Source organism: Ixodes scapularis, unplaced genomic scaffold, assembly GCF_016920785.2.
Source record: "Ixodes scapularis isolate PalLabHiFi unplaced genomic scaffold, ASM1692078v2 PGA_scaffold2__306_contigs__length_199485367, whole genome shotgun sequence".
Classification (NCBI taxonomy): Eukaryota; Metazoa; Arthropoda; class Arachnida; order Ixodida; family Ixodidae; genus Ixodes; species Ixodes scapularis.
In genome coordinates this window covers 182,284,936-182,311,906 of record NW_024609857.1, presented here as the reverse complement: position 1 = coordinate 182,311,906, position 26,971 = coordinate 182,284,936, and the positions used below count along the sequence as shown (strand labels likewise).

The following is a 26,971-nucleotide window of genomic DNA, read 5'->3' as shown; positions in this document are numbered from 1 at the left end:
ACATCCCCCGCAAAAAGTACATTCAACACACGCGCACAAAAACACACACACACGCCCAAGTGCGCCCATGTACACGTATACGCACACGCAGAAACGCAGACGCCCACACACGCGCATACACGTACACATAAACCCGCACGAAGATCCACGTACACACAGACACGCACGCACAAACAGGGACACACAAATACGCACACACACACGCACGCACATAAACGCATAGACACGCACACGCGCACAAACATATACGTACGCATTTGCAACACGCACATGGACAGACACGAACGCACAGACACAGACACACCCACGCAGGCACACACATACACATAGGGAGAGGAGGTATTGCGGTACGGTGCGCGCACACATACACGCGCTCCCTCTTACGCACACACTGGCGCTGACGCAAAAAGAAAAACGCTTGCGCACGCACGGGCGCGCAGGCGCATACGCACGCGCACAGAAGGGCGCACGCAGAAGCTCATGGACACAACCACACACATGGACATGCATGCATACGAACATTAACGTACACAAGCACAGGTACTCGCACGCAGACAAACGTAGACGATCACACGCAAGCACGCACTCGCATACAAGCATACACACACGCGCATGCGCACAATGAAGTATTGGCCCGAAGAACTCGTCTTTTGAGTCCTAAATTAAGCTCGAGGATTGTTTTTTTTTAAGTTGAAATAATGCAAATGTTAGACGTTGCCGTCTTCAGTAGACGTGGGGCCCCGTTGTGTCCCGCGCACTATGTGCGGAAGACATATCCAGCTCCCGAGTATTCAAGCTGCAGGAGTCTCACGTGTTCGCCTCGCTTGTGCAAGAAGTGTGGGGTCGGACAGCTCTGAACCGCATTAATGTTTTTTTTTGTTGAAACTTTGTGTGAAGGTTTCCTCCAGAAATTCTCGTCTTTAATGGGAGCGCTGATTACACCGCACTAATAAACGTGCACGATGCAAAACAAAAATATTACGATAGTTGGTCAAAAAGCTCGACGAAAGAGCGAAAACGTGAGGGAGAAGGGTACAGCGAGATATAACCTATACTACTGGCCTATAAATCGAACGAGAGGAGAACACGGGAGAATGCGGGGACGTCAGAATGTCGAGTTCTTGCGGGAATGATTAGAGGGCACACTCAAAGCTAGCTGCCTTTTTCTCTACTCAGACTTCGAACGTTTTCGATTGCCAAATGCCGGCGTCCAGCGTTCCGCTTTCTCATTCGAACGAGCTTGAACAGTGAGTAAAGAGGAATAAATACAGCTAGCCTTGACGATTCCCCTTTAATCTCTCCAGTCAGAGCTCAGCGTTCTGATGTCCCAGCGCGCTCTCGCTTCCTCCTCTCCCTCAGTGTCTCGGCGCATTGTCACTTACAAAGTGAGTACAGCAGGAAGAAGCTTCAGTATTTTCGTCTCCAGCCCGAGCATCCTAACTCTGCTGAGCAGTTTGGTGCGTCGTGCCCCTCGAGCGACTCGAGCGCGCGTGCGCAGTCAAAGCACGGAAGAAGGCAGCGAGCGAGTACGGGACGCCGGACGCTCAAACGAAGCGCTCTGCCATTCTCACTTTGTACGTGACTATATCCGAGAGATGTTGAGTCTAAACGCCTCTAACAAGACCTTTCTATTATTCCGTTCATCGCCGCGAAATCCGAACACTGTTCACTCTCCGCAGAAGAAGCGCAAGGTCATTAATCTTCTCGGCTGTTAGAGTCATTCACTTAAGCTACCCTGCCAAATGTTCTAGGGAATAAATATTCACCTAGTAATGGTTATGGTAAAATCATGTTAAACAGGAAGGTTTAAACTGAATTGCTTGCTTACGACGAATGGCCGAAGCGAGGAAATTAGGTTTTAATTGCAATAAAAGGGCAAATTGAGCGTCACGGATTACGCGAAATTCAAGGAGCGATTACACATCGAATAGCCTGTCGCGTATTGTGCAAGCCCCTACCCTATATCCTCGGAGTTGAGAGAGGTAGGGCTTTTAAGGATTAAATCCATGACTAATGTGGAAAGCCAGGCGCACAGGTGAAACTTAAGTCGTCTTCTTGAATCACCCTGTAGGATTCCTTGCGTCACTGCTAAAACGATTTTATCTCAGCAATCCGCTACAAAGACTCCACAACATATGCCATTTGTTATAGCATCATGAAAGCTAAGGCGCTTGACACTCGTCAAAATACCACTGTTTTGGGTCCATAGTTTGCACCCGGATTATAGCCCCCGACGACTAATTTCGGCAAAAAAGTAAAGGCATTTTCTTAGAGTGTCCAGCCGGATGAATAGTTTGAAGTAGGTGCTGACATCATTCATATGTTTTACTCTGTTTAAAATGGTAAGTGCGTTGATTTCCCGACAAATAATATTCCATAATAAGAAATAAAGCAATGTCAATATAAATTCACCTATGGCATAGTTCTCGTTATATATATATATATACAATATTTGTTATCTTTAAAGGAAAGCAAAAACGAGCGTTAAAGCTCTTTTCCACTTCGGAGGCATCGTGAGTGCGGTTCCTAAAATAATATAGTGTCTTATTTCTTTCGTGGTAACAAGTGTACCATCGCAAGCAGTTGGCATTTCTGCCATCAAGGCGAGGTTAGTTCACATTGGCTGCTAGGGGATAGATGCCTCTCGCGTTATCTACTTGTCATTTGAAAAGGAAAGCAATACAGTGATACTTTAAGATATTTTATCGATGACTAATGAAATGCATAACAATGTGATCGGACACTTGCAATTATCTTCTGTCCTGATAATAAACGATTTTATAAAAATGTATTTGTTGTCAGTACGTGTACATAGATAACCTGTACAGGTAATGATATACACACTTCGGTATGTATTCGCGCCGAATCTAGTTCAGAAAATACGGTAAACATAGAGTTAGCTCTCGCTTTGTATTCTGCTTTCCGTTGCGCTGTCGAGGTTCTGTAGTAAAGCTGCACATTCAGTGTGAGGAAAGTCTAATTTTGAATATGTTGCAGCAGGACAAAACAACCACAGAATCGTTGCCACTCACACTAAACAGCCGGTGGCGCCCGCCAAGCCTCCGGCAACGGTACCACAAAACACCTTTGCAGACGCAGTTGCCAGACCTTCGCAAAAATTCGCGGCTCGTCTCTAACCAGCTCTGCACCAGGCACCTGTATTTGCAGCGCTGTGACCGGCCACCGTCTTCCCACCACCCGTATACAAAAGAAAAAAAACCGACAGACAGACGCCGGACCGGTGTATACTTGTTCGAATACCGAGGACACGTCGACCGTTCTTGCCGCATACGCCACGAAGTCGAGAGGACGACATATTAAGCTTGGTACAATTGGGCGGCGGAGAAAAGCTCACCGGAGAAAAGCTCACCGGAGATAAGCTCACCGGAGAAAAGCTCACCGACCTTTGAGCGGATGCCGAAAAAAGCTCACTGATTTTTTTTTTTATCTTAGCGGATTTTGCGTCAAGCGTGGCAATTTAAGACAATTCGCATTCGTGACTTCATTAGAAATATTTCCTCTTTTTTGTAATATTCTCGAAGTTCATTGGGCATATTTAATAATTTCTCAGAAGTTTATAATGACCCATTTTGAATATTAATGAAGCCGCATGTACAATATCAGAACATAGTACACCGGCAAAAAAAAAAGACAACGCTTTATTGACAGCTCAGAGTGCGCCGTCAGTAGCTCTGTCAGATAAAGAGGTTTGTTCTTTGCGAGCTAATATGAATAGCGGTGTGTGAACCATTTCTGCTCCAAATATCGTGTAGTGCCTAACAGATAAGTAGGTGTTTGTTGATGTAATCAGTGCCGGCTACGCTGTTTTCTTTCTGTTAATTTCACTAACAAACTGTAGTTGCGAGAACAGCTTCGTCCTGTCGTGCTTGTTGTCTTCACTCCGTAGTCATCGGTTGAGCAGTTTTCATCAGGGATGACCTTTACCAACTCGCCCTATTCGCTACCTTACCGAGGACCACTTCTTATATAGGTCACGAGTAACAACGGTGCCAGTGTGCGGCTCTGAAGGTCATGGGTGGCTCGCCATAGGAGGGCACTATCACACAAAGGCAACGTGTGGAAACACCAGCACGAACGGCTAGAAAACGTGCGTGTCCATGGAAGAAAGCAGCCTTGATATCCAACTGACTGTTTTATCCTGCTTTCAAAGGTTAACAAAAGCTTCAGAGATTATTTCAGTCACCGCGTTGTTGCGCATGCACTTTTAGATTTTCGGCATTTACAGTTTGAATTTTTAGGGTTTAGGCAGACATATTATTACGTTTTCGATCTTTTTCCTGTTCTTCAAGTTCACAAAGTTTTCAAGGCTTTCGTTGCTTAGAGAGTAAATCACAGAGAACACTCACCCGCAATTATTGATTTGGGAGCAATGTACCCAATATTGCAAACTTAACAAATATTACAAAAACGACATTTTCGTTTTTACAAAGCTGACGATTTTTAATGATAATAAATTAACATATGTTACGCGTAATTTAACAGCCTCTATATAAAAAGAAGAAAAAAATCGGTGAGCTTTTCTCCGCATACGCTCAATGGCCGGTGAGCTTTTCGCCGCATCCGCCGGTTTTGCGGTGAGCTTTTCTCCAGTGAGCTTATCTCCGGTGAGCTTTTCTCCGGTGAGCTTTTCACCGGTAAGCTTTTCTCCGGTGAGATTTTCTCCGGGATTCGTTACAATTACAGTGGAGCCCACTACCACTCACCACGATTCAACCGGGGGATACAGAACAGCGCCTCTCCAGGACCAACACACTTCTTTCTACTGATTTCCGCCAACGCCCCTTCGGCTAGGCTTTCTTTAACATTTTCGTCACCTTATCGCCACTCCCAATCTCCTGTGATCCCGGAGCCCCAAACGCACCTGAAGTCATATACGGAAAACTAATTTCTGCGGTCTCTGTCGCAGAACTGAGCAATCACAACGTCAAAAAGCCGCTCTTCTCGATATTCTACTCAGTCAAATTTGTTTAATGGTTTAACAGTTAAATTGTTAATAGACATCGGCGCTGCTATATCTGTAATGCGAGAGGGCGTCAGTTATAGGCTCCGGATAACTAGAAAATTATTCACAGGAAGCTCCCTGCAAAGTGAAGGGAGATTTTTTTACCTCAGCGATAGGCATTTTTTCTGTTTTTATTGATGGAACTTGTTGCTAAATTCAGCTCGTTGTTCTGCTCGACTGTACTCGCAGGGTTATTATCGCCTTTATTTCTTTCTTAATTCGGCAGTGATTCGTTGCAGTACCTCCTAATTGCATATACATGAAAACCTATCTTGAGAAGACATGGGTCACGCAGTCAAGGTTTTAGTTGCTCGGGATGCGGTTTTTACTCTACTTCAATCCACCACCCTTTCCTTATCTCCGCGAGAACGTTTCGCGTCATAACAATGGGCATTTAATGGTAATGCTTTACTCGACGTCACTAACGCCATAATATGTTGGTGGTCATACTAAGAGGTACAATTTTGGTAACGACGACATCTTTCCAAAGAGTTTCAGCATTTAGAGTTCTGACACCGCTGAATAAGGGCCCACCGCCATACAAAAACACCAATCAGCTGCTCCATAAAGCCATCAAAGCATAAGTCCCCTATTCTGAGAAATCCCAACTTCTATCTTTACCACACATCTTTAAAAGCATTCCCACGGCTCATAACCTTTCCCGAGTTAAACACATACCATTCAACATCGACCACAACGGAGCGTCATTCGCGGACAAAACTAAAACAAGAAGCACCGTATGTCGTCTGTTAAGAAACCGGGAAAAACATTGATCGTCTACTACAAACCGACCGCCATGGTGAGGTGACATCGTACATGGCCTTAAAATGTGATCGTTTGTTATCTCACACTCGGAGCCAATGACAACCGGTGCGTCGTTTGCAAATCTCAAACTGTCCTGCTGCCGGAAACACGCTTACATTGACCGGTGGATGAAGAAGCACTGCGGGCAAGCACATCAGAGGCCGTGAGACCTCTCCCTGTATTGGTGTGTCGGTGGGACGTTCTCACCAAAATATTGAGCGATTGTGAACTCGCGAAAGATAAGAATTGCCGCCTTCGTTGATTACTGTGCTCAAGCTGTTGCACCGTGTCCGATCAGCAGCCGAAAGCGCACCCGCTTTAACCCTAACCAGTATCGGACCCTTGGAATCGTATCTCATGTCTACAAGTCACAGATCTTAAAGGAGATTTACTTTGCTAATAGAACTGGATATTGAATAATCAAAATGGTGTCTGTCAATGCCTACTGTGACGGTTCTATCGTTCTGTCGACATAGCAGCTTAGAGATATGCTAATTATCAGCATAATATACTTTCGAGATGTAATTAATTCTGCAAATTACAACATGCTGCTAACATTGTCAACGCACCTTTTTCCGTCGCTAAAGGTAATTTCCAGAATTACGTGAAAAAGACTCTAGTCACCACTTGTATTTAAGAATAAAAAATATAGGACTAAATTATTCACTTTTTCTTGACTAATATCATACTCACGTGTACATGGTATGCGAATATTTAACTCGGCAAGCAATGTTACCCAATAGTAGTACTAGTGAGCGTTAAAGTGAGACAGACGCCTAAGCTACGTTGGACTACAAATTTTTTCTTTGATATGTCAATTTATTTCACCTAATGGTTTCTATGTTTACGTGAAAATAACTGAACGATGTGAGTGGAATTCTATAGGCTAACGAGATTTGGAGCAAGATAATGTTTTATCTTTATATAAGTGCCTCCGCGAGAAACATGTTTTTTTATTATTATTCTACCGTTAGTGATTTATTTTATACTTCTGAGGCAGCAATTAAGAGCCAGGCTAGTTTGAGTTTATTTTCTGTATCTTAAATTTTCCCCACGAATTCGAAGTATCGATCGCTTACAACTTGCGCGTAACACATTTATTCCTCGTTACCGACATCATTAACTGAAACATTGCCAAGTTATAGTTACCTTGACAAATCCATATCTAGTACGTCAGCACCGAACCTGAAACCAGGGCTGGGCAGTATCGCGATACAAATATACCGCGATAGTATCTTAGAAAAAACAGCTAGGGCGCAGGCGAGGTGGTGTAGGTTTACCATTTTTTTAGACCACCTGAAACTGGGTAAAAGAAACACGACGACGTTTCAAACACAGCTAACCACTTTATTCAGTGTTCCCTCCTTTTTTAGATACTGAACCCAAAATCGTCACTATACTCCGCGACAACTTTTCTTTGCAATGCAGTGGAAGATACAGGCCCGCGTCCCCTCTCCCACTTTGAGTGTGCGCGGGCTCTCCTCCTCTCCCCGGAAATGGGGGAGGAGGAGAGCCTGCGTGCACTCAAAATGGGAGAGGGGACGCGGGCCTGTACCTTCCACTGCATTGCCAAGAAAAGTTGTCTCGGTGTATAGAAAGAACACACCCAAACAATGGCACCAAGGCGACACGCCTTGACCTCACAGGCACGCTTGTCTTTAAAAAAAAAAGAAAGAAAAAAACAACAACAACAACAAAAAACACGAATCACCCGGAACCGCTTGTAGATTACGGGTGATTGGTTTTTTTTTTTTTTTTTTTTGATGTGTGTATTACACATCAAAACATCGGCCGAAGGGTCCATGCTTTGACCTCGCAGCCACTCTTAGCCTTACAAAAAAAAAAAAAAGATAAATAAAACGAACAAGCGAACCACGCGGAACCGACTGCAGTTCTAACCCATCGACCTGTTACACCTTTTTTATTTTGAGAGTGGTCCGAAACAACGGTAGTATGCAAAGAGGTCAAAGACGTCGAAAGGGTTGTAAAAGAGACAGTAAAAATTAGGTAGATCGGCAATTCCATAAGCCAGGCGTCTATGCTTCTTAGTGATAGTGCGAAAGCTTTTCTGAGAGTGTTAATTGAACAGGTCTCGTGTATTTCGCGAGAGGTAGCCCCTTCGTCATGATCTTGTTCCAGCTAATTGTGTACGTAAAAAAAAGAAAAAGGCGTAACAGGTGCTGGGGTTTGAACTGCAGTCGGTTCCGTGTGGTTCGCTTGTTCGTTTATTTGTAAAGCTAAGAGTAGCTGCGAGGTCAAAGCATGCTGCCTTCGGCCGATGTTTTGGTGTTTGTACATTTTGTTGGTTGCGGGTGATTCGTTTTTTTTTTTCTTGAAGACAGGTATGTCTGCGAGATCAAGGCGTGTCCCCCTGATGCCATTGTTTGGAGTGTGTTATTTCTGGTGACGATTTTGGGTTCAGGAGGTATAAAAGAGGGAGCACTGAATGAAGTGGCTAGCTGAGACGCCGTCGTGTTTCTTCCACCCAGTCTCAGGTGGTCTAAAAAAAAAGTGTCTCAGAGATATTTTCGAGTATCTGTATCTCTGCATTGAGATATATTTTAAAATGTATTTGTATCTGTGTAGTGAATTACATTTAAGATGTTTCGCTTGTATCGTGATATTTTTCCACTTACGTATTTCCTTACACATTTTGTACTTTTGAAAATAAATTTTAAAAAATCTGTTTGGTTCTAGTTGTTTTGTAATTTGTAATATAAAACAGCCCTATAACGTAATGCATCTCAGTCACCGACAATAAAAAACGAAAAAAAAAACTGTGGTATAAAACGGGCAAGAATAACAAAATTTGCTCCCCTCACAATGCCCTCCACTGTTTTCAGTTCAACAGAGAGAGCGCTGCAAAAGAATTGAGTGAAGAAAAAGTACAGTCCTGTTTTCAAATCTCCCCACACTGTGGGTGACTCCGAAGCTTATAATACGACAGTTTGACATGATGCGCTCTCACGGCATGAACGGATTCATTTCAGGCAGACGCCTTTTGTCAAGCATGGCACGCACTCTTTACCGTTTTGTAAATATGAGGTTCACCGGGGGTGACATGTTTTATTTAGCGACATTAATGATAAATAGTTTAAGGTAAGGGGAACAGCATAAAATGGCACAAAACAAAGAGCAAAAACATAAATTACCATTCGTATCCACCAGGAACTACAGCGTCCCCACCTAGCACTGTTGGCAACAAATGTGTTTCTATAAGTATATATATCGGTATCCGGAATACTTTTTCCCAGGTTTTGCAGAAGTATCCCATGGATATCCTATTGCATAAAAGTATCTCTGTATCTGTATCTTCGGCCTCAAAACACATGTATCTCAGCATTCGTATTCACGAATACTTTTAGGAGTATCTCTGCCCAGCCCTGTCTGAAACACATTCTCATCAATAAGCACATTAATGCATAATTACGACATTCTTAGTAGTCGAAATACGGCATCACATAAAGTGCACACCCCAACAATACAAGGTTCAGAAATGTATGCGTGAGCTACTTGTGGAGGCCTAGAGAATTACATGTCGAATTACACGGATTGTGCAGAATATGTGTTCAGTTGACAATAACCATATAGCGCGTTTAATGTATCGTTGGTTGCTGTACGCGGGCAGCGATATCGAGTTGCTGAAGGAATTAAAATATAAGTATCATTGTACGCGAGCACAATGGAATATAATACTTTTCATATATTGTAAACAAATCAAGTGCTGTACTTGTTTTTATTTGTTCATTTTAATATTTCGTAAATTTAGATATATTGGCAATCATTATTTTTTTCATATTTAACGGAAGTTTGATTCTTATTTGTGTAGTGCTTTCTCCTATGCGCATTAAAATAGTTTTTACCTACACTCGCATTCTGTACCATTTTTCCGATAAAATTTTAATTGTACGCAACCTCTTTCTGTTTCTCATAAACGCGCTCTGTTGACCTTCTGCATTACAAAGTTAAATACTGTGAGCTAAAAGAGGAGGGACAGAAGATTTATGCCGTAAACATGCCTGTATTCCGAGACAAAGATGCATGTATAATATGTGAAAAACCCTCCATGCCATGAAGAAGAAAATACAAGTAAAAGTACAAATATGAAAACGAAAAAAGCTCGGGCATGTGTGATTTACCAAACAGCATATGCGCGGTTGATGAAACCTTTCTGATAAAGTGCATTGTAGATCAAGGTGCTAAGATTAAATCATGCCCGATAAATCAATGTGGCTTTGTAGAACGCCAGCGACGTAAATAATCGCAGTCACACCTGTACGAGTAGTCCTCTTTTCGCAGTTTTAGCGTGGAGGATACCTTCAATTAATAAAGAACGAACAGAATCGACTATATGCTCTGGTGGTATTTCCGGTGTTCACACATGCCGCACACATACATTTCAAGAAACGTCCATCATTATGACTGATTTTCAAAATTACAGATTGACCTACCAGGCACCATTGTGGTTTCACTTCAGCGTGCATTCTATGATCGCGCAATCCTATTTTTATCTTAGAACTACCTATATCAGGCAGCAGTTCAAACTTGAAAGCTATTGCGATGAAAGGCGTTTTCGTGTCTTTTAATGGCAATAAAGTCCGACAATGAACAGTTCTATGGATTCCATAAAATCGGCAAGAAAACAAAATAACACGATAGAATAAAATGTAAAATGCATTGTGTGCTGGATAATCAACTGTATTATAATTCCGCAAGTGAACAAAGGTGACATGCACTTATGGCGCTCCAGCGAAATTCCAGATCTACAGTTGCCATGGCACCATTCAGACAGAGTAGCTTTCGAAACGAGGTTTTGGTAGTTTTCTCTTGTTCAGGTGTCCTACACTACTCGCAAATTACGAAGTTTCATCTCATTAATGTACAAGATACAGTGTTTCACAGCATATTTGACCTTCTTACCTCGTAAAGAAAAAGTTAGAAATAATCACTTTACACTTTTATTGCACACGGAATTCACTTCTAGATTCCTACCTTCTAGGGTCTGTCATCCGTTTCATTTTGTATATTATTGTTTACTCCTTCAGTAGTGTCGAAAACTGAATCAGTCTCTACGAGTGAATTATAAAAACAGGACAATAGGGTAAGGTATAATTAACAAGGCGATTTTCCGATTCTTGATAAGAGAAGAAGAGAATTGGTTGGCTTATGAGCGGATTGGGTTGTGAACCTTCTTGTTCAAGAAACGCAGAAAGAACGGTTGAGTTTTGGGTAAGCGCTCATCTGTCATGCGCGTCTTTCTTTGGTCCCTGTTTTTGGTGCGATATTTTCCTCATATAAGTACCACCGCGTGAATGATGAAGAAGAAAGCTTCTCCGTTTATCTAGAAGACTCGCGTATGCTCTTACGTCAAGCGTGAAAGATAAGGGCGCCAGAACGATGCGTAGTCAGCCTCGCCCTCGCTCTTTCCCGAACATTCTAGGTCGAATATTTCAGATTACGAGCATAGTAGATAAAGAGCCGCGTATGGCCGATCCATTCGCTGATTCTTTTTCGCAAAAGCCAGCTGTCACGCCGACGCACCGTCTCCTGCTGCTGCCGCCATCGACGCTTGGCGCTGCATTCTTGACGTGTGTTCTTTTTGTTGTTGTTTCTGGCACAAGTCCGACACCATCATATCTTTAGTTGATTTAGGTTTTCCCTGCCTCATTCTCTGTCGTTCGTGACAGACCATGAGGCAGGGGAAAACCTCTTTTGAGAGGCAATGAAGTCGGACATTTAACAGTTCTATGGATATCATAACATCGACAAGCCAACAAAATAACACGATCAAATAAACTGTTAACTGTAGAGCGTGTTGGATATCCGACTGTACTCCAATTCTGCAAGTGAACAAAGGTGACATGCAGTTAAGGCGCTTCAGCGAAATTCCAGATCTACAGTTGCCATGGCACCATTCAGACAGAGTAGCTTTTTTGAACGAAGTTTTGGCAGTTTTCTCTTGTTCAGATATCCTACACTACTCTCGAACTAACAAGTGACGAAAAAATAGTCAGAGTGCAGGCCAGCTGGTGTAAGTTGAACATGATTGTAAACCTGAGACTGGTGCAGAAAAGAGAACACAACAGAAGGTAGAAAAAGAGGAGGCACGTCTCAAACTCGGCTGAGTTTGAGACGTTGCCTCCTCTTGTTTTACCTTCTGTTGTGTTCTCTTTTCTGCCCCAGCCTCAGGTTTACAATCAGGTTCTACAAAGTGACATCCTATTGATACGCAAGATACAAGGTGTCACAGTACATTGGTCCTTTTCTACATTGTAACAAGAAAGATAGAAATACTCACTTCGACACATTTATTGCACACGGAGTTTATTTGTAGCTTGCTATATTTTAGGGGCTGTCATGCGTTCCATTCTGTATGTTCATGTTTTATCCTTCAGAAGTGTTGAAAACTTGGTTAATCTGTACGAATTCATTATAAAGACATGGAATAGGGTATGGTATAATGAACAAGGGAATTTTCCATTTCTTGGTAGTAGAGGAGGAGAATCGATTAGCTTATGAGCCAACTAGGTTGTGAAATGCAAAAATAAACCTTCAGTTTTCAGTGAGCGCTCATGTGTTATGCGTGCCTTTCTTTGGTCCCTGCTTTTGTGTCATCTTTTTCTGATATGCATATAATGTTCATCCTTTTTCTTTCAGGCGACGAACACATGAAGAGATTCTTCGCCAACTACTACAAGAAAAGACCGGACGAAGATCGAGAAGAAAGGTCCAGTCAATGCGGTAAGAAAATATTTCCGTTAAGAATAATCCCTGTTACACTATAATTTTGGTCTTTGCCCAACATGTTCTATGCGTGGTTACCCATTAATTCGGCCCTATTTGTCCAAAGTCCCAAATTAGCAAAACAGCTTCAATACGGCTGGATGCTCCAATTTCGCTTACCTCACCGTTCGTCTCAAGTCCCATTTTGACCGGGCGCTTAATTTCGCTTAATTTTAATTTCGGCGTGGAGTTCAAATTTGGAGGGACTCTGGATATACTTGATTAGCTCTCAAGCTTGATCCTTAAAGTCAACCGTCTTGCTCAGACTTCAGGGATCTGGCCCATGACTTTGTTGCCAAAGAATGAAGTTAATTGTGGTTGGACACCTTATCGTGCTACATTAGTTTGACATATTCTACATAATTTATGTGGAAGTGGAATAAAATAACGTAGGCGCCACTTTTTCCGTTGCTCTTTATTAGTTTTATAGGGTGCTCAGGGATGCGCGTTAGTCGCCCTTATCAAGAAAGCGTGCCGTACTAATTGCTTTATCCTGTCAGACAGTTTCTTTTTTTCTTTTTCAGGTGTACTAAGATAACTAGCTTATTTTTATTCTTACTTATTTAATTGACACTTCTCGTTATTTGGGCTGACGGAGAATGGAATTAAAACTTCTTCATTATAGGAACACGAAGGGCAATACAAATGGTACTTAAAAAAGGGCAACGAAATCGAATACACAAACAGTCAACTTACACAATTTTAAACTAAATTAAAGCATACACAAGCAAACAAAAGCATTTACGCTAGGCAGAAATGCAGTCCATGCATACAGTCCATGAATGCAGTTAGTGTATATGTAAAGTTCAGAATGTACACAAGTACAATAATTGTTGGATAGCGAGAAATTGGTAGACATGTTAATGCGGTCAAAGATGGGAGTTAATAAAAAGTCATGTTCTGTTCTGCGCCGTTTTCCATGCTGCTGGGGAAACGAGGGTTTGGATAAAAGCCTTGCTGGTCTCGTAAGAAAAACGTCCAGGCAGTCGGTATGTTGTTAGTCGCTTTTATTTCAGAGGGAGAATCCAACATTTTATGATTGTCATAAATAAACTGAAACGCCTGTCGTTGTACCATTGCCAACTTCCACAACTCTTCCTTAGTAAATCAATCCCAATATATAGTGGCGTACCCTAACTTTTACCGAACAAATATGTTATGGTTGCGTGACTTCGAGGGGGTCAAAGCGTTCTTTGACTTTCGTCTAATAAGACCAACTTTCTTCATGCCAAGTCGCAAGTACTTGCTATATGAGAAAACCACATATGGGTGTCGGCTGTAAGGTTTCACCAAGTTATTTATACTCGCCTTTGAGAAAAACGCAAGTGTCCCCGAACTTGTAAGTATAATCAAGTGGTTGCGGTATCTTAGTAAAGCCTAAACGAACTAGTTTAACTAAATTTACCTTCACTCTCGAGACTTTCTACCGCTGCGTAGCGGACTACAGACTTTCATCTTGAAAAACTGTATTTGTGCGCACCCATAAGGAGTTCGTCCTTTCGCACGCACACACAGATGAAAATATACCAGCACGCAGAAGTAGACCTGTATTCGGAGGCACATATATTCATACATGCTAGCCTGGTGATTTGCGCTGAAGCATAAATGTTGCTATAAGCATGCTTGTGCTAAACTGAGGTGAACGTGCGGAGACATACACCCGAATTGGCGATCGCAGGTTGCTGTTTTTGTTTTCGTTTGTTTGTAGAGATAATGTCTCGCCATCAATGCCCCAGGTGTACTTGAACGTGCTCACCTGCTGCATTGGATGAAGAGGAAAAGCTTTGTATTCTTAACAAATTTATGTGGCAAAAATACGACGAGCGCCAATTTTTTCTTTGTGGTAACGTGCAGGCACACACAGACACGAAAACACAAAAAAAAACACGCACCCACAGTTGCGCGCTTCTCATTTCTTCAGAGGCTACAACTAGAATTATCTGAGATTCAAGAATGTGAAGTTGATATGACTTTATTTGTGAAAATTGGTGTAAGCAGTTGTTGCCATGGTTGCTTGGCGAGTTGTGATGTGGACACCCACAGCTGTAACTGTAAAAGGTGCAAACCAACACGGGAGTCATTCTGTTTTCCTGATACTTTCTGAATCTGTTTCCCAAGTCCTCACTAATTCTCTCCAATGTTTCGAACGTCCTACAGACTGGGTACATTCGGGCTGCCGTTGCATGGACCGAAGTTTCTACTGTGAAAATACTGGCCTTCAAAAGATACCACCAAACATTCCGGCTAACGCCACGGCTCTGTAAGTAAAGTTATGCGTAATCTGCCAAATACGTAGATTTGATTACCTTTCCTTTGCATGAAATATGCAACTGCATTCAAAAGGCCACCAATTTCATAAAAAGAAGGCGGCTCAACTTATGATAACCTGTTTCACGAAGCAGGGTTGGCGGCGGCTACTTTAATGAGTATTCTACGATTTTAGTAGTGATGACATTATTAGTTTCCGATAACTCTTAACATATCTGATCATGTTCAAATTCAACTTTGCGAACGAGCGTCCTGTCGATCGAGTTGATAATGAATAACGATAGTTACTTCCTGGAAGCTGCAAAAAGAATATCAACCTTGTTCGGTCCCGCTGAGGATGTTATAGAGGGGAAGGCTTACACTGGCCAGTCGGGCCACGTTCATCGTAATAACAACCATAATATACACCAGGGGTCTCAAACACGCAGCCCCCGACTCGCTGGGATACGGCCCGCATGTAACAGTCTTCGAGTGCCCTTTCCCATGTCCCGAGCACAAGAAATGGCATGCGACAAATTGATCTTATGTCGCCGATTTATTTCCGCTCGGGGCGTAGCTCTACTCATATAACGGATTAAATAGTTCATAATATTTCGTATTCATTTGCCTTGCGTTTCGTTTTAATTTTGCTACGCAGTGCTCTTCCCAGAAGGACGGACCCCGGCTTCTTGAACTCTCGCTCAGCAGGAGAAACTGCCATAGATAATAAACCTACAAGTTCGAGATGCTCGCCTTCAAATATCATCACCATTAAAATACGAGCTTTTTCTTCGAACTGCTGCTAGCTGAACAAGTCACTAAAAAAAGCAAAAAACTTCCGTATGAAAAAAAAAAAAAACAAATTTCGGGACTTGTTGGACTGCAATTATTTCCGATGGAATTGAGCAACGGGAATGACAGCGTGCTTGCTCTCATGTTGCCTTTGAAACAAAAAACACGTTGTCGGTGTAGTGTCATTTTAGTTCGTATTATTATATTAGGTAAGGGACAAAAGTAGTCGCATAAACAAATCAAAGCTAAATTTGTCACTCCCAAACTTCGAGTTTGCGAAAACCGGAGAGCGCGAGGCCCCTTCTCGATTAAATCGCTAACCCCCCTTTCGGGGATTTGGCTATCAGGCCCCCACACTAGAATCAGTTTGAGGCCTCTGGAATACTCAAGCTCAAATTTGTTACGTCACGCCTCAGTGGTGGCGTTTCGGACGGACTTTCGGTCTAGTGGTGTGAGCGGAAGTCATGCGGGACGGCACTTCAGTGTTGTCATAGACAAAACCAGACTGAAACCTGCCTTCTACTCAGAGCGTCGCAAATAGGGAAGTGCCAAAAGGGCCCGAAAAGGTTGAAGACAAGCCTTTTGGGGTTCTACGCCTGCTCGGTTCGTCCGAGCACGTGGATAGGTGCCGTAAAAAGGAAAAGAAAACATGACAACGTCGGGCCACGATTGCTCGGGCGGCAAGCACTTTGGATTACATTCACGAATATTTGTAGTTGTCGAATTTATTCTTTTTTTTTTACATGAACACGGGAAAACCGTAAAGTTACCCAGACTACCCGCGGACCACGTTCAGTGAGGCTTCAAGTTCAAACAGCCGTTTGAAAGTTCAAACTGTCGTCTGCCCACGGCAGGGCCCAGTAGACCAAACGTTCCGATAAGAAGTAAGTGCAGGCTTAAAATACTTAAGTTTGAAGTTTGTTTGAGGTAGGTAGGCTTGGTGCAAACAGTACGCACAAAGATAATTTGATCATTGTTACTATTGGCCATCGCCGACTCGCTATGCCTGATTCACTTGGTCAGATTCAGCCTGCGATTTTCAGTCGCAGTCACCATGCAGGGGCTTGCTGCCCGAAAAACGTCGCGACCAAAAATTGCGAGTAGAATCTCATGATGCGAACCAGGCTTTAGCGTACATTCTGCGACGTTCACGCGGATTAAATCGTCGCACGTCACATTATGTACGCGAAGGTCTGTGGTGTAAGCAGCCCTGTTAATTTCGCTCAGCCACTTAACTAGTAAACCATTGCTAGGAAGACGTGGAGTCAAATATTAATACGCGAGAATGAGCACAGGGACTCACACCGACGCCGACAAAATCACATTGCAATGGTTTGCTGATGCGGGAGGCGGCGCTTCTTGCCCACATCCCATGCGCATGCGCGTCGCCGGTGGCGCTTCGCTAGAGTCTTTCCGGTTTGCTTGGAAACATGAGTTGGTGTAGGGTATACACGTGACGAAACTTTAGTTCTAAAAGAGTGTTTAAACTTTTTGGCACTCTCTCCAAAGTCAATTTGCCCTAAACTCTCCAGCGCTCCTCATTTTGAAGGCGTGCGAGGACCCCCTTTTTAGTCTACCTTACGAGTAAGCGAGCATAAAGGACGAAAATATGTAGTTCATTTAGTAAATGCTCTAAAGTATTTTTTTTTTTCAAGTCGGGACAGAATTAATACTCCAGATTGGCCGAGTTGGTAAGGCACAATTACGAACCAGGATACAGGTAGACAGTTACTCAAACGTCGCAGGGCTGACCACACAACACTTACTCACACAGCGCTTAACTGTAGTTCAGCGCTGTGTTAATGTATTGTTTGCGTTTGAAATTGTGAGTAACTGTCAACCTGTGCGCTGGTTCGTAATTATCGTCACACAGCCCACCAGGACCGAATGCGATTCGGGACTTACTGTTTACACCTTCCCCCTACAATATTAAGAACGTTTATGTTCTTCATAAAATCAGTTACCCTAATGTTGGTTCTGTTGAAATGAAACCAGGTTATTTTTGACTGTGTGAGCTCGACGAGACCACCTGTGTTGCTTCTTTTCAAAGTTTCGGGTTTACATACCTACGTGAGTTTAATGAAAAATGTCTTAAAGCGAACAGGAGTATACTCAGAACAGAATATAAACGAAATTAATTAATTTTGATTCCTAGAGTTTACCTAGAAAAGATTTCTGGGCGGCCGTGCCTTACAAACAAACTAAATGTTGTAAAAAAAAAAAGACATTTATTTTGACGCGAAGTAAGTGACATTCTGTCAAATTGGTCAAAATATAACCAATGCTACAAAGAACACAAACAAAACAATAAAGAGAAACAAAATAATTATTGCGAGTGTGGTCTCCTAAATCTATTGAAAATTTATCCTACAAAATTTGGGAAGATCACTTGGTCAGACAATTGCGAACCGTGCCAAGTATCTCTAACGATCATAGAGTGGAGATCTCCCACAACAAATCAGCAGCTGCTTTAATAAATAGTTTGTATCTGTTTTTACAGAGGAACAGTTTACTCTACCATGACATGCAATCTCTATTTCGTCTACTGTAATATAGGGTGTCTAAAATACACAGGCTGCATCAAAAATGTGCCATAAAAATCGGAGCCTGCACAAAGCAATCTCAACTTTTCGTTAAAGGTTTTATCTCGCAAAAGTCGGTTTTATCACGGAAAATGTCAAAGCGTAGCTCCCTTTCTGAAAGATATAGTGCCAAAACACTTGCCAGGGCCAACAGCAGACGGCGACACAGACAACCGAGTCGATTGGCGGGGCGCGTTTGGCAAACGTATGGATAGCTGGCGTCAGGAGCAGCGCCTGCAGGTGTATCCGACCAGCTAAAGAAAGCAAAGAAACAAACAAAAAAAAACGCTGGACACATATGTTTGCTGCAAGAGCGCCGTTGGCGCCCCCGTTCTGCCGCTGTAAATAAGAGGTTAAGTTATTTTTATAGGAAAATGTTTTCAAAATAACATTGTATATCAGGCTTGGAAAATAAAAAAATATATAAACAATTGCCACCTAAACACTTCGTTTACATGATAGTCTTTTCAAATATGTATACAGTGTAGTTTTGCCTTGAGCTTTGACTTTGAGCTTAATACACTGTTTCTATAAATTGTCGCGATGCTTGAAAAGTTCCAACCTTTTGTTATCAATAGAAAACTGAAAGGTATAAAATTATTTGATGGGGGTGTATATGTACTGCGAATGCAGCGCATAAAAGAAAAACCTCGGCTATTTTAGTTTATATATATATATATATATATATATATATATATAAATAATTGTACAAAATACGTTTTTAAATAAATTTAGTTTAGGAGCTTTTAAAGTCGAGCGAATAAAGCGACTCGTTGCCCACTCGACAAACACGGGAGAGCTTGCCGCCAGCGTTTGCGCGCCACAATTAAGTCACCTATTCTCAAGCACTGAATCTAAAGGGACCATTAAATGATTTTAAATTCGAATTTCATCCACCGCACGTCGTAAAAGCTGTGAAAAGAAACACAAAAACACAAAAATAGGGAGCCAAAAAAAATTATTTGCTATAGAACTTTTAAAAGAAAACTGGACTCTTTTGCGCCTTCTTTCCTTCGAAAGCGCTCTGCCTTTTCACTAGGATGCATCCGCGGAAACGGAGCTCGTCAGCCGAATCCACATCGCCTACTGGGTAAGAGCCTACCTCACCAGCACCGCGATCGGAAACAATAAATAGCCGGCGAATGTTTCCTAAAAGTTTTGTTAAATAATATTCAGATCCACATTTTGTAGCATAATTAGAGATGTGTGGCGAAAATTGCCAAATTTGATAATGCTGAGAGCCAAGCGCCATCTATCGTGTGGTAAACGACACAACTACTGCGCGTGCGCAGTAGGCCAGGGCCGACTTCAGTTACTTGGGTCGCTTGGGTCGCGACGACCGACGAACGTTTCTTTCCTTTGATTTCCTTCCTCTCAAAACTCTGACTGACTGAACGTTTATTTTTATACGTGTTCTTCTCGCGCGTACCGACTTCAAGCGGCAAGAAAAAAAGTACTTAAAACAGACCACGACGAACAAGAACGCTGGATCCACAAACACCCGTGAAGAGCGACAACGGCCACGAATCCACCAACTCCGACGAAGCGAGCTGCTCAGAATATAGGCCTAGCAGGCACTCCCACTCGGCGCAGCGTTGCTTCGTCGCAAGACCGTCTACCCACGGCCGGCTGGCGTGCTGAACGGAATATGCCCGCGCTACCCTTGTGGACCCTTCCCGTATTATAGTTTGATCGCTGACCTCAATTTTAGATTAAGAGGTGAGGTCAATCTCTTCCCGTTGTTTTCCAAAGCAGTGTTGACGAACACTCGTCGAAAAGGGACTCTCGTCGATTCTATCTTCTTGTTTTTTTGTGATATAGAGCTGAAATAAACGCCGTATGGATTACCTTCGTAGCACGGTATGTACACTTTGCTATTGGTATGCCGTTTTTATTCTGACAGACTGCACGTCACTGTCGAGCTATAACAGTTCGTAGGAGGCATACGTGCAATGCCGGTCCAACCTTTCTTTGCCGAGTGTCGCTTCAGTATCGAGTTGCAATCGTAAAAGATCGGTCCCGAAGCGCTTACCAAGAGCGCAGCACTTCCATCAAACGCGCGCGTCCGCTCCGAGTGTGAACAGGTATTTACGTGGCTCTTGCTGACACTCGTAGTTCAAACGTATCTTTTTTAACGTCGGCTCGCTCCTGCATCTCCGAGGCCGCGAAAAACGCCGCCGCAGTTTGTTTCCATCTACGTCGCTTTGCAAACGACTGACACGGGCCGCCTTTTACCAACAATGACAGTTGGGTTGACTTCTGGAGTCTTCACCGGAAGACTCGCTGCACTTCCCAACAGGCATCCCTGCGTATGGGACTAGTCCCATGCTGTCGCTGTAGCGCAACATATCTCATTGAATTTCGCTCAGCTGCGATGCGGCGATGAGAGGCGCCGATTCAGAAAAGTACGTCGGTGACATCAGCGCAGTAAAACCAACTGGCGCACCCCAACTCGTCGCAGCTAACGCTCCCATTCTCCTACTGCCGAGAGAACTTCCAGTTCCGGAAACAGCGTACGTCACGGCTTGTTTTGCGGTCAGTTGGAGAGAAAGAAAAAGACGATATTTCATTAATTTTTTGTGTAGAAGTTAATAAACGGAGACGAAAACGAATGCCTGTTCGGCATTCAGTGAACATTCACGGTTTATTGTAAACGTTATCTGCAAAAAGTAAACAGGTGATTTCATGGTCCCTTTAAGGGAAAAAAAACAGAACGATTTGAACAACACTAGACTAAGAATTGTGTTACCTTTAGCCGATTACTGATTAGGAATGCCGATATTGTTGTAACTTTTACTGCTATTACGCGCGCGGAACGAGCTTGGGGCATCTTGGCTTGAGTAAGCTTATCACGGCGTTAATGTGAAACCGAAACTGATCGGGAGCATGCCTTGCGGTGCTACTTTTGCCAATTACTTTCCTTTCATGTTGCCTTTCGAAGCGCTAGATGAAGATAGGTGTCTAGCCCGCCAATTTAAATACACAGATTATTTGCATTCCATTACTAATAGCAAATAGTCTGTATTCATCCAGTAAATAGTGGCACTCATTCGCCAAATCCTTCTCAGAATATGGTTGGTCATATATACGAATCGGGTCAGTAGGCTGGTTAGAGTAGAGAGTCGCGATGGGGTTGTGTTGGAGTTGTTTGTGCATTGTTATACAGCTGATATGTATGTGCCTGTACCAGTGTTCGGTAGCTTGGTTGGTAATGGTACTGTGTATGAGTAGTTGTCCTGTGAAACCAAAACTAAAAAGGCTGTTTTTTTGCGTCATCTAGCGGTTACTACTACACTTCCTAGGTGGCGCAAGCTGCCACTTGACTCAATAAGCTAAGTGGTGAGCAGTTATATAGCTACTAACAAAAACAAAACAAAAAACGGTCCTGCGGTCCACTGGCCCTCCTACTTCCCTGATTCCCGGTTGGATTAGAATCGTAATAACGCTGCCACTCATCCACCTAAATGCTCGTTCTGTGTTGTAGGGCTGCAAAGTGCAGAAACACACGCGCACGAATGGATAACCACGTCGGTAGAGGTAGGCACAAACAAGAAGAGATAGAAAAAAAATAGCGGTAGCGTTGGCGCCAGTTGAACACCTCTCGTCTGTGTCGAAGAAAGTACCTAGCGATTCATCGCCGCATAAGACAAGCATACGCTGTGTTCAATAAAGTCAGCATGCTCATTCCTCGCGCAACGATTTCTTTTTTGAGTGTTCTCCGCCGGTGGTAAAACTGCAGTCAATCTAGCGAGATGACGTCGGGGAAAATCGCGGCGATTCCGGCACACACATTGCCGTCCCCACAGGATATAGGTACGGTACCGGTGTCTGGGGACAGGCGTTTAGATTGTCTGATGGCACTTGGAAGACGTCGAATAGCCGCATGCGCTCCATTCTCTCACTTGGCCAAAACGCCGTGCTGTTCTCTAGGCCTTACCGGGGAATTCGAACCTCGCTAACCGGCCGCCATATTGCTTTAGAGGGTAGTCAAATTTGACTACCTGATTTTGGACTACGTGTGGATTCATTATTTTTACCCTGGGAGCCGTTGTGTTTGAGTCAGCTTTTTAACCACCATAAAGTTAGTCACATAAACTGATCTCTATGTCTACTTGCTGGATCGCGTTTTATCAGCTCCGCCTATGGACGGGAATGCGGCCACGGCTGGCCATCTTTTTGGTAGAGTTATATTGTCTCTGGCCATCATATGATATGGCGGACAGCGCTATGGCGGCAGGCTGCCATAAAATAGCCGTAGATCTAGTACACTGTACCGTGGGTGATATTTCGTGCTTCATTGAAGTTGTTCGACGAAGTAGACTCTTGAAACCCGGCGCGAACGGTAGCCTCATCCTTGAGGACCCGGCGAAAGCGGGTCCTTAAGGATGAGGACCCGCTTTCCCCCGGTGCTACGAAAGCGTAGCACCGGGGGAAATCAGCGCAGCTCGCATCAAAAGCAGACTTCGTAGCGACGCCTGCTTTCGGTGCTTCTTTTGGTGAGACTTTCGATGTTGCTGTGCTGCTTTTCCCTGGTGCTGCGATTTCGTGAAACTTTCACCGGGTCCTCAAAAATCGGGCTACCGTTCACGCCGGGTTTCAAAAATATATTTTTTTCAAACAATTTCAATCAAGCACGATATATCACCCATTCTATTTTGATGTCAGCCTGCCACCAGAACTACCACAACGCTGTCTGCCATAGATGGATGATAGTGGATGCAGCAGCTTACATTGGCTAGAGGTGATATAACTGTACCAACAAGAGGGCCGCCAGCGGCCGCATTTGCGAAGCGGGCAAACGCGACCCAGCAATTGTCATAGAGATAGATCATTGGTCACATATGACTACCTTTTTTTTCTTAGAGTGTAGCTCTCTAATCGGAGACGACAAAATATGTCCCAATCTTTTTAAAATAACATGAACAACACCTGTTGACTGTCTTTAATTTTTAAACATTCAGTAGAACAAGCGTACCTTCCTGGTAGACTGGGAATTTTTAAAAGTGTTGGCAATTTTTAAATATGAAAAAAAGCGTTGTGCGTTCAATTATAGAACAATATTCTTAACCAGCATACCATTAAAATGTATGGAGTATAATATGTATTCACATCTATTAAATATAAATGTGGCACTAACCTTATCTGGACTAAGTAAGATGACCTTAGAAAAAGTTTTTCTCATGAAACCCAACTCCTTGACTTCGCTATTAACTTGCACGAAATTATTAATTCTTCTAAAGTAGTTATGCCATTTTCCTTGACTTTCCTAATGCCTTCGACACCTTACCCGATCAATGTTTATTTTGCAAGTTAACTAGATAACGTGGTAGCGCCTCCTATTGAGATGCACTAAGTGACTAGATTAGATTGGATACACTCAGCAACGCCACATAAATAGAACTCAACATTCATCCCCTTATCCTACAATTGATAGCACATTTTTTCAATAACCGTAAGCAAGTCACGTACAGTGGGCGGAGAAAATTCACTAAGTTAACAGTGAAGTCGGGGGTTTCAGTGGCAACGTGCTGGGACCACATTTATGCCTAATATAATTAAACGACCATCCACTCTATTTATCATCTCGCATAAAACTGCTCGCATATGGTTGTGCTGTTTATGGTAGTGTCACAACAGCGGATGATCACGCACTTTTAAGACGGGATCTTAACTTCATATCACGTCTTAGAGCACATGACAGCTAAAATTGACACGAAAAAGACTATGTCTCATTCGCTAGCCGATCCCCCTTCCACACTTAAAAAATTATACTCAACGACGCCGACATAGAGAAAGTTCAATGCTATAAGTACCTAGGAGTCACATTGGAGAGGAGGTCAATTGAAACGACCACATGAAGAACGTTGTGTACAGAGCATGTAAAGCACCAGCGTACAGTTCTAATCACACTTGTGTCTAACGCGGGAGCGCGCGGCTTTCTGCGGCGAGTGCTCGACTGGTCGGATTGGCGGCAACCATTCTAGTCACCTTGGGCGACACTGAGTAATCCGCTCAAGGAATGTCCTGCCCGCTCCATCGGGAGCCGCCGACACACAGTCTGCCGGCTTCATAAAAGTTATAAGTTTAAAAAAGTAGCATTGCAATTTTTTTATTTATAGTGACATTGTTGATGACCTTTCGGCTCTGTTTCTGTGTTTTCTATGATAGGGTATTGTTTATATTTGCAACTATCGAGATAACAGTATACCTCGTTCGTCGCCGCTTTTAGAGCGGGCAAGACACCCCTCGAGCGGCTGGTTCCATGTTACCTCACGAGACTACCGTAAAATAACAGGCAAGTACCCACTCACATTTTGGAGATACTCGCCAAAAAATGGGGGATTAGCGCTTCTCCGGTTACAATTTTAAATATAAATGTACTGTGCGTATTTTCTCAGATCTTACAAATGTGGGAATGGGCGCTTAATGGGGAATGGGCTGGTGCGTGGTATTCTACGGGTACATTAGTTGCCACGAATGCCACCAGTCGAGCGCTCATAGGAGAAAGCTGCACGCTTCCAGGTTTTAGACAAGCGTGATTAGCACTGTACGTTAAACACCATCTTTTTCGCGCGTCGAAGACCACAAAAATAACCATATATAAAACATTTGTCAGATCGAAAGGAGAATATTCTAATATGATCTGGTACCCTACCTAGCATACCTTCTTAGCAAGCATGCATATGTTCACATTGAAACATCAGGTTACACCATTCGTGGTTAGTCATACAGCTCGAGTATCACAGCTAATAAAAAAACGTAGACTTAAAATTATTAACCAATGGTGCCAAAATTGAACGTGTTGTCTTTTACCATGGCATCAACTATTAATAATCTGAGTTTTGCAACTTCAATCTCCAAAGCCCCTTTAGATCTACACGTACCTTGGTCATTCTCTTAAAATTCGGCCGCCCTTATCCAGAACTAGCATATTTAAAACTCCCCGTTTTCTCCTGCCATATCAGACTGGAATTTATTGCCCGCGCACGTTGTCTACGAAACTGGCAAAACCAAATTCTGTGACATTGTAAAAATGTTTTGTAAAGTACGTTCAGTGCTATGGTTTTTCATTGATGTTTCCTTTTTTTTCAAATGTTCTGTACTTCATGTTGTAACTTCCACCTTTTTGTAAAGTGCACACTTTTGAGTTTTTTTGAGGAAATAAAACTGAACCGAACTGAACAAAGAAACAACAACTATCATGGGAAGACTCATGCGACCCGCACCAGAGCAAACTTGTACCCGCTACTTGAAAAATGTAATTGATTACAATTCCAAATTACCGAGCATCTTATCTAAAAGATTACTGTTACACATTACGTTTGTTGAAAAGTGTCGGATTACATTACTCGCTACGTTACATATTACTTTCACGTGACGTCTGCGCTTCAACAATAAAAAAAGAATGTTCATATTTTCAAAAATGTTCAGCAAAACCATTTTACATTTCTCATACGCAGGAGAAGAAAAACATCATGGAGGGCGATGAAAAGAGGCAGAGCCTATACTCGGCGTTGTCGCATTGATCTTTGTTTTTTTTTAAATATTTGTTGGCTTCACAAAGAAAAATTATATTTTATTTTCGTTTATTCTCCTCACGATGTTCTCTAGTTTGTTAAACTTGCTATATTTATGCTGCTGAATTCCCTGCTCAAGTATGACTCCAGTTTCAGTAATATGTTCATATTTTTAATAAGCAACGAGTAGTTAAATTATTCCGTTACCAAAATTTACAAACGAAATTACACTACAAATTGCTCCCACAAAAAAAAAGTAATATGGGAATTACAAAATTACTTTAAAAAGTAACGGATTACCTGAAGTCTGTTACGGGTAGCGGATTTCGCCCCAGAAATGCACCAAAGCTAGCTCAACGACAGAACTTACCTTTCTCCGGGTGGGTGGTAGTAAGATAATCCATTCCAAACACCAAATTGAATTAATCTATTCATTTTTGTGAGGTTTCTCAAGAATCGCCCGTCTCCCCCTACTGCTGCCAGGAAGACAAACGTCCCTCAAGTTCACCAACCTCCTGTTAACTAGAACCGAGCAGCTCACACACCTCGGCGTACGAAAACTGTTCACTGTCACTAGAACGACTAAGTGGCTTATGGGAAGAATGAGCAGGTGATATAATAGTGTCATCGGGCCATATGTTCTATTCGTGACTTGACATGTCTTGAAAATCGCCATCAAGCCAAAACTCAAAAGAAAGCGTTAATCGCTAAATTTAGTGGGGAGTGAATAAACACTCCGTCCGCGACACGCCTGTCAGTGATGTTACATTTGTTTTTAAAGTCACCTTCTTACCTAAAAAAGAAATAGAAATTTGCGCAAATAAATTGCGGGATGAATGGAGGGTGACATTCTATGCTAGTTAGCCCATTTTCATAAAGCCACGAAAATGTCTATCCCCGCTGCATTCGACCTATGCATTGGAGAGGCTCACGAAAGTCATGAAGTAGTGTAAACTATACTTGGGAGTAACAGGGGCTCTAAATCACTCTCGACCGAGCAAAAACAACAAAATTTAAAAACTTTTTTTTATATTAAGCATAGAATTATGCTTTTGGAGATCTCAAAACTAGGCATACACAAGCCAAAACACATCCGACGCCTGGCTTTATAAACATGTGTATTGTTACAGCGCTCATGTTCGCCTCGCTTTGGGGCCTCCGTACGTGGCTACAAACTTTGCAGTGGAGACAACTAGCACCGGTCGAAATACAATTAAGAACCC

The 26,971-nt window shown here is 42.8% G+C and overlaps 1 protein-coding gene across 1 annotated transcript in view; it reads left to right on the top strand.

The window, feature by feature from the left end:
* Window positions 1–26,971, top strand: part of LOC115330581 (relaxin receptor 1) — a 174,437-nt gene that overhangs the window by 25,304 nt on the left and 122,162 nt on the right. The window contains exons 3-4 of the mRNA XM_040222712.2: window positions 12,485–12,568; window positions 14,768–14,870. Coding sequence (XP_040078646.2) covers window positions 12,485–12,568; window positions 14,768–14,870 — 187 coding nt within the window. The remainder of the gene's footprint in view (window positions 1–12,484; window positions 12,569–14,767; window positions 14,871–26,971) is intronic.